This window comes from Nyctibius grandis, chromosome 2 (genome assembly GCF_013368605.1).
Source record: "Nyctibius grandis isolate bNycGra1 chromosome 2, bNycGra1.pri, whole genome shotgun sequence".
Taxonomy (NCBI): domain Eukaryota; kingdom Metazoa; phylum Chordata; class Aves; order Nyctibiiformes; family Nyctibiidae; genus Nyctibius; species Nyctibius grandis.
The window spans coordinates 5,757,077-5,765,657 of record NC_090659.1 but is presented as its reverse complement, the minus strand read 5'-3'; the positions used below and the strand labels follow the sequence as shown (position 1 = coordinate 5,765,657).

General features: G+C 49.4%; 1 protein-coding gene across 4 annotated transcripts; it reads left to right on the top strand.

Annotated features, from left to right (window-relative positions):
• The first annotated feature begins 231 nt into the window (after positions 1 to 231).
• On the top strand, positions 232 to 8,252 carry ACP6 (acid phosphatase 6, lysophosphatidic). 4 transcript variants are annotated; one of them, XM_068425464.1, is made up of 10 exons: positions 232 to 435; positions 1,590 to 1,718; positions 1,812 to 1,942; positions 2,589 to 2,668; positions 3,498 to 3,585; positions 5,176 to 5,308; positions 5,994 to 6,094; positions 7,452 to 7,547; positions 7,753 to 7,918; positions 8,086 to 8,252. In XM_068425464.1, exons 1-10 carry the CDS (start codon positions 238 to 240, stop codon positions 8,224 to 8,226), a joined length of 1,263 nt encoding a protein of 420 aa, XP_068281565.1. In that variant the 5' UTR covers positions 232 to 237; the 3' UTR covers positions 8,227 to 8,252. The 4 variants fall into 4 exon arrangements, with proteins under 4 accessions (XP_068281565.1, XP_068281566.1, XP_068281567.1 ...); XM_068425465.1 differs by lacking the exons at positions 2,589 to 2,668; positions 3,498 to 3,585; XM_068425466.1 differs by lacking the exons at positions 232 to 435; positions 1,590 to 1,718; positions 2,589 to 2,668 and having other exon boundaries at positions 1,816 to 1,942.
• Positions 8,253 to 8,581: the final 329 nt, after the last annotated feature.

Here is an 8,581-nt window from a genome sequence, read left to right as displayed (position 1 = left end):
CGGCCCGCCGGGAAGGGGACACCCCCCCGCCCCAGGCCGCGCCCGCGGGCACCGCCTCACGGGGGCTGCACCGGCGGCGCGGTGCTCGCTGGGAGCTATAGTCCGCCGCCGGGCCCGCGCCGCTAACGGGAGCCAGCGCGGGGACTCCGCTTCCCGTCGGCCCCCGCGCCCCCGGCCGGCGCGGTTGTGCCGCCGGGTACCGGCAGTGAGAGCGCCGCCGCCGCCGCCGCCGCCGCTATGGGCTGGGGGACGCGGCTGGGCTTCCTGGGCGGTGTGGCCCTGTGGGCGCAGCAGCGGCGGCGGGCAGCGGCGGCCGCCGCGCAAAACGACGGCCTCGGCGGCCGGGAGCGGCGGGAGCTGGAGCTGAAGCTGGTGCAGGTGGTGTTCCGGCACGGGGCGCGCACCCCGCTGCAGCCCCTCCCGGGGGCAGCGCCGGTGAGGACGGGACGGGACGGGACGGGAGGGGGCGGGCGGGGCTGCGGGGCTGTGGTTGGCGCCTTCAGCCCCGAGCCGGCGGGGTGCCCGCTGCCGAGCTGCTGCCGTGCTTCCGTCAGCCTGTAACCGGGGGGGGTTTATTTCCCTTCCCGAGGCACTACCGAGAGTAAATTTGGGGAGAGGAGGGGAATTGGGAGGTTCAGGTGGAACGGCGATAGGCTGGTCCCGCCGCTCGCTAGTGGGGTGGGTGACGGCAGAGGGGACAGCCTGCGCTGGGGCTGCGGGGAGCCCTCGGGGGAAGGAGGCAGGGGCGGGCAGCGCAGGGCTGCAGCTGCTGTGACACCAGTTACTGCTGCTCCCGGGGACTCTGCTCCTCACCGCCGAGCGCTGAGCCCGTGCCCCGCAGCACTACACGTTACAACAGACCCTGCAAACGTGCGCTTCTTGCCTCGGTGTCGTTGCGATTGATCCGTCTCCCCCTCACCTCCAATGAAGCAGCCTCTTGAGGTGCTGGAGTAAGAGAACTAACTATGTAGTTCTGGTAGTCTGCTAAAGAAGCTTTTCAGTGTGTCACAAGTATCAGCAGTAGCGATTTCCTACAGATTCTGTAAGGAGAGGACAGCGAGCGCTGCGTTCCCTGCGCAGCGTCTGTGCACGATGCACAGCAGAGCAGCGAATCCGAGATGCAGCACTGCCGTCGTTTCTGTACGTGCTGTATGAAGAGATCACAGAATCAACCAGGTTGGAAGAGACCTCTGGGATCATCGAGTCCAACCGTTGCCCTGACACCACCCTGTCAACTAGACCATGGCACTCAGTGCCATGTCCAGGCTTTTCTTAAACACATCCAGAGATGGTGACTCCACCACCTCCCTGGGCAGCCCCTTCCAATGTCTAATGACCCTTTCTGAAAAGAAATTCTTCCTAATGTCCAACCTGAACCTCCCCTGGCGAAGCTTGAGGCTGTGTCCTCTTGTCCTATCGCTAGTTGCCCAGGAGAAGAGGCCGACTCCCAAATCGTTTCTGTTTGGCTCTGTTTTGTGTTGTTGGCAAGTCAGCAAGCAGTTACAGCCCAGCATTGGTTTAATGCTCTTGAAAGTCTTCGTTTTCCACTGAAGCACTGTTTGTTTGTTTGTTTGTTTGTTTTGAAACAGGTGGAATGGCATCCCAGTCTTTTAGATGTACCTGCTCAGACTAAGTTTGATTATGTGGTGACTGACCTAAATGGAGGGCCTCAACCTCCCTCACCCTATGAGGAGAAATACAAAGAGACCACATTCAAGGTGAGGCTGTCTTTCATGGTGGTTTCACGTTCCCTCTGTAGACCTGTTTATTTCCCTATTCCACTGGAGACCTTTCCTTTTCTTTGCACTTAGGGTGGTGCAATTGCAGGACAGCTGACAACAGTAGGGATGCAGCAGATGTTTGCCCTGGGGGAAAGGCTGAGGAGAAGCTATGTGGAAGAAGCCAACTTTCTCTCACCAACATTTAAGCCTGCTGAGGTCTTGTGAGTCTCTTATTTCCCCTCTGGACCTTCCCTTGCTTCCTCCCTCCTAACAAGTAGCCCTGTGCTAGGGCAACTTTCTGACCAGCATACCCTTCACCATATAGCAGACAGGCTGGCCTCTGGGCCTTTATCTTTGCTCAGCCTGCAGAGCCCGGTACTAGAACTCGTTCATGACACAAAGCATCCAGTTTCCCAGCTGTCCTGAGAGAGATGCCAGGGACACATCCATCTCCCCTATGTTTAGCCGTTGATAGTGGTAATATGTGCCTTTATGGTGAGTGAAGCGACACAGGTATTTCTGGAGCACAGTTTAACTCACTGTAGATTACAGAGCTGAATTTCAGTGAGAGGAAGTGCACCCCTGCTGCTCACCTCAGTAGGGCTGGGAGTGTCGGGTTTAGGATGAGATAAAATCACACCACAGAAGTACCAATTTGTTCTGTTTCCTGTCTCTGAAGGGAAGTTAAATGGCAGTTCACATATAGGTGTCTATTTTTTAAGATAGCTATAGCAAGATGAATCCCACCACAGGTTTCCGAAGCCACGGCGAAAGCAGAATCCTCAGCTCCAGCAAGCCCTCCCCAGCTGCAGCCACATCCACGCAAAGGAGAAGGTGCTACCTCACAAACTCCTTTCTCTCTTTCAGCATCCGTTCCACTAATATTTTCCGAAATCTGGAGTCCACACGGTGCCTGCTAGCTGGGCTGTACCAACAACAGAAAGAAGGTTGGGGAGACTTCTGACCAGTGCCTTTCCTTTCTCAGTCTTCCCTAGATGCACACACCTCGCACATTCTCACTCTCTCTGGCTCCTGGTTGTTACTTCTTCCCCAGTTCTTTGTGCCTGGCCCTCTTCCCTATACTCTCCTGGTTCTGTATGTCCTGTTATCAACTTGTCACTTGCTCCCTCTCTTTGTGTAGCTTTCTGCTGATGCTTAGCTTGGATCTGTTGCCATGAATGCTGCAATTTCAGACCTACTGAGGAGGTTAGCATTAACCCGCTTCAGAATCGAGAGGGCAGAAAGTTCCAGATCCAATGTTCACACGATGCTCACCTGAAAAAAGTTTCTCAGAGAAACCCAAGTATCTCGGCCATAGGAGTACCAAGCTCCTTTACAAGTTCGGTATCTATCTGGAGTAACTTTCAGCTGTATCCTCCAGTTGACAACTACTTGTACATCCTAGAAATACGCTCTGGGTTTTGAAGATCTCCCTTCTGCTCCCTCTGTATTCAGTTCCAGGAATGAATGGCAAAAGCGACTTCCCAGAGCTCCTTAACGCCTCTTGGCATAGAAACTGATTTTTGTCATGTACAAACACTAGAAAAAATGAACACACAACTGAAAGCTTTACAAGGTGCACAGCGGACATCCCTGTGGAATTAAATGCTGCGTGCACAGAAACAAGCACAGTGGCACGTGCTGCAGGTGGTAGCTCAGGGGGAACTGCTAGTTGACAACCATGGACTCGAGCAAAAAGACTGTGGGAGTGATTAAAGCAGTCTAAAGACATGCAGATGTGCTAGTGATCACAGAAGCTTCCTTCTCATTCCACAGGCTCTGTTGTCATTGTCACTGATGAAGCAAGCTCTGAAATCCTCTACCCCAATTACTACAACTGCCAGCGCTTGAAATGCTTGAGCAGGTAATTGCCAGCCGTACCTCCCCCTATGATTTCACTGCTGTTCCATGTCAGCAGTGGTAATGTGAAACAGCACGTTTTCTTCCCATTTCCCAGTTTCTTCCCCTGCCACTTACTGTTCTTTGGGAATGGTTAGTTAGTTGTAGAAAATACTCGGTGAGCGGAGTCATATACCAAGCAGTGGCACCAGAGAAAAAAATGTAGAGACTTTTTCTTCAAAGACCAATTTGATTTAGTTTGTGACTAGCAAAAACTCATTACTGGCTAATGTACAGCTACTCTGCGGCATTGCTGCAGGGCAGAATTAACGTCATCTACATCCCTTAACACGCCTGTCAAGTGTGAACGTATCGGGCCTCCTTTTATATTCAGCTTCTGGTTTGGGGGTTGTTACAACATTCTTGTCACATTTATACCTTGAAGAAACTGCAATATACTCAGCCTTGACACATTTAACAAAGACTAATGAAGTAAAATAAGGAACATCCTACATAGAAAGAACACTCATGTTGTACTCAAGTACTCTAAATGCCCATGCCAGGTTGGGCATGGGGTGGAAACTGAACAGAGAGGCAAATGTATTACAGTTTGGTTGGATTATACAGTAGCATATTTTTGTCCAAAATTCAAGAGCTGTCAGCATTCACTTGCTCAGTATGTAATGCTTGACTCTGCAGGCTAAAGGGTTGTTCTTGACAGTGGTGAGATGACGGCCCACAGAAGCAGTACATTCAGCCTCCTCTAGTAGCATCAACTGTCCAAAAAGGGAGTAAACTGCAAGCTCTTCTGCTCCCTCCCCCCCAGCCCACCACCTGAGCACATTTTGTGACCATGTCAAGGTGGATTTTTTAAGCTGCAGGAAGGAGCACTGCCTCAGCTTACAGGCTACCTGTGCCAGAACTTCTAGCATGTTTGATTTCAAACAGAAACTAGAGCTGTTCCTAAAAAACTAAAAAGGAAACTTAAACTTTTCCCACCTCCTCCCCAACAGATCAGGGTCAGAGAAAACAAAACCTATGCAACATATTTTGCTTGAAGTACATGGCCAGCATGGATATTCGTGCTAAACTTTTTAAAATAAAACTTAAAACAGTGTAAAGAGGCAAATGGGTTCTAACATAGCAAGAGGTGAGTTTAAGCTACCAGTGAGTATCTAGGTGTTTCCTTTTTCCCACACCAGACAGCAATCAGTTCAAAGCTTCTACCCTTCCTTCTTTCATGAGGGAGTTAAAGGCTACTTCCCTGAAGACACAGACTTGTAGTGTTCCAGTATGACCAGATCTGTTAACTGATACACAGCCCTTGCTTATGGGAACCGCTTCTGAGGTGTTCACTTCTCATCTTAATGTTTTCCCCCGCCTCTGTGGGAGCAGGGAGCCAGCTCCGATCCTTGACATACAGACACCGTGTCTGTCTGCTCTGCGACTTAGACTCCCAGTATCAGGAATCCCTCAGTATCCAGTGGTGCTTCTCTTCTACCCCTCACTGATGTGAGACAACTCCACTGGGCTGGGGTCACAAAAAAAAACCCCAAAAGATAGAAAATCTGATGTGTGAAAAGATTTTTGTTTTGTTTTCTTAATTCCCTGACAGGCATAACTTGAAGAATGCTCTGCAACAGCCAGGTATTTCTGATGACTTGAAAACAATTAAGGAAAAGATGGGTCTTGATGGTGATAAGTCTGTGGATTTTTTTCTCCTCCTTGATAACATTCTTGCTGAGCAGGTGAGCTGAGGTGCGTCTGTTGCACTGTCACAGAAAGAATCATCCCATTGTCAACACCCACCAATACCAGTGGGTACCCCAGTACCTTTCTGTGCGATCCAGAAAGTTCACAGAAATAGCATGGCCTTTTTAAAAAGCAAGATATGGAGTCAGCCTTGCTCTAGGATGGATGAAGACTTTAGCTTGAAATTACCTTGAAATCCAGTATCTCTTTCAGGCGTAATGAAGTAGAGCTAAGGGAGCAGTTGGGCCGTGCTTACCCCATTACAAAGTGCTTTCCCTTTTCTGGCAGTCAGCACCTAACAGTGATCTTAATCCTGGTTCCAGCATACTATCTGTGAGCCAGATTGCTTCTGCTACTGGAAGGGAGCTGGGCATATTTGTACCCCCCTTAGTACCTATTTTGCTGGAGCTAATGGTAATTGGTCTGGCTGTCAGTTGAATAGCTCAAGGCATTACACTCCCTTCACACAGAAATCCTCAAGAACAAGAGTCCATCCTTTTGGTAAACAGAGCAAGTCTGTATGTTTAAAACCATCCTAGAACTCCTCACATGAATGCTGTAGTGCACACTGTACTACAAATGCTGTGATACGAACAGCTGTTTTCCATGGGCAGTCATCCATGTGTCTTCAGGCTGGGTTCAGAAAGGGGCAAACCCTGTTGTTACATCTTCTCCTTCCAGGTGCACAATTTGCCAAGCTGCCCTGTGCTGAAGAACTTTCAGCAGACGGTTGAGCGTCGATCTGTTGACTTGCAACTTTTCCTTCTGGAAGACGGTTCAAGGTGATTGCCTGTACCCAGGCCTCCAGCCTTGGGGGTTGTCTTAGGCTTACCCAGGGTAGATGAGCTACACCAGCTCAGAGTGGCAGGTAGAAGAAGTCCTTTCCCATCTGCTGCGTTGCCCCCTGCCGGAGGCTACTGCTCCCTCATGAGGTTTGCACCTCAGCAATCTCAGTGCAAAGTCCTGTGCCTTGAGTCAGGAACGTGAGCTAGGACAAAGGAGTCCAGACCGAGGAGGCCAAGATGTGGGCTTACGTCCTCGTTTGCTAACAGTCACGGAGAGAGTAGTCTCTGAGGAACAGTAGTAAGCCCCAGAGGTAGGCAGTGGATGCCTCAGTTGCCACGGTTATTCGAGTGAACCTGTGTCAAAGGCAAAAGCAGAAGAGAACAGGGGACGCTTCCAGCCTGAGCGCTGAGGCTGCACGGGCAAGGCAAGCGCACAACTGCCATCTGAATTCCAACCAGGGAAGTTTATCCCAGGGATGGCACCTGCACAGCTGGGCTGAGAAGTGTTGATGCTAGTGGAAAAGGTGATGGCAGGCCCAGCACACATGTAACTACTTGCAAAAGAATCTGCTGCTACGTGCAGTTAATTACCTCCTCCACAGTTGTTTGTAAAGGTGGCTGCGTTGCAAGCCTAGCAGCAGTTTTCCTTTCAGATTCATTCACAGCTGCCATATTCAGCAGCTGTTCTCAGGTGGTGGTATAGGAGGTGCCTTTTCTGCTGGGGCAGTTGCCCTTAGCCTTTCCTTTAACTTGTATTAGAGATCTCAGGGACTGAAAGACTGATTTCCCCCACTCCCACAACACCCAGGAAAGCCACAGTCACACTCATCCTCCATTTCCACTGAAGTATTCATTAGGTAGAGGGAGTTCCTTTACACCAGAAGTTGTCTAAAGATCTCCTCTTTGTTCAATACAGGGATAAAAACTAATTTTTAAATATAGCCACCACCTTCTTGAATCCCACCCCTGCTCCTTCCTGCCAAAGACCCCAGCCACTTCAGTTGCTGTTTTGCAGTCAACTCGAGTCATCTTCCCTAGTTGAAAATCACACATCCAAAAATCACAACTAGGGAAACAAAATAGGACAGCGAACATCAAGGAGTTTCTAAGTTTCCCTTTACGTGGGCCACACCTCATGAGACTGCTTGTTAACACTTCTCCCCTCCCAGTCTTCAATTACATTAGAGTCTCTGTGGTGACATAAAAAGTAACCATAGGAATTGCATTTAATAGTTCTTAGCTACACTTAAGATGTGTTATCAATTTGTGAGAGAAAAGTAGGTTCCCAGGTGTTCGTTTGAAATTACTTAATTTGAAGGTTAAACTGGTATATTTATTTCTGCTTCTTTTATAGAGAAGTTCTTCAGATGAGTGTTGGTCTCCTTTTCTATACCTTAAAGAAGAACATTACAGAAGCAGTAGATCCCTCATCCCCAGCTGAAAAGGCCAGGTACAGGGCAGATCTCTTCTAATCGTTATAAATTCTGACTTGCTGTCAGTGTGAGAAGCTGGTTCAGAAAGTTGTTGAATGTGTGGAGTAAAGAGAACGAATGCTCAGCTGCTAGAAAAAGCATGAGTGCTACTGGCTATCGCTGGAGGAACCCAGCTAATGTTTTAAGCTTTGTTTTCTTTTGTTTTTCTTCCCTTTTTATCAGAAAGCTCATTCTCTATGCTTCCCATGACGCTACCCTTGTTCCTCTCCTGGTGGCACTGGGCACCTTTGATCACAAGTGGCCACCTTATGCTGCAGATGTGACCCTGGAACTGTATCAGCACCAGAAGTCCAAAGAGTGGTTTGTCCGCGTGTCTTACCACGGGGAGGTAAGATCCCAGGGGAGGTCCATCGTACAAATCTCAGGCTTTGAACCTCTGCCTCTGTGTCTTTGCCTTAACCAGCATATTTCCCTGCCACGGAATGCACCAGTATCAGTAAAAAAAGGGCTTTGGCAATGCACAACATCTGTGATTTTGTCCCTTTGCCTTTGCAGGAGCAAGTGGTGAAAGGATGTAGAGCAGGTCTCTGCCCACTCGAAGAATTTCTAGAAGTTGTTTCACAGTACTCAGTCAGTCCAGAGGAGTACAATAACCTGTGCTCCCAGATGGAGGGGAACCAGCAAACTGACTCATAAGTTGTCTTAAATTAAAATTGGTTTATTGTCACAATCTTTGGCTATTTTTCTTTATATTCCTGCCAGCCTTCCCTATTCTAAAGATATTTTAGATGAGGGGACTTCTTCCTACCAGACACAGGGTGGCACAGTGTCACTTTTCACTGTTAGCAGCAAGATGAAAGGAGCAGCCTAACAGAGTGGCTCGAGTTCACCTCTGAGGTAGCCACGCAGAAGCACAGAGAGGCTGAAAACAGCAAGGGAGAGAAGAGAACTTTTTAAATTGCCTCGCTGCTTCAGGAATACGAGAGAAAACACAGCTGTTCCTCATGTGCTGGGACTGTGGGATGAAGCCCAGCTTGCTGTGTGCTACCAG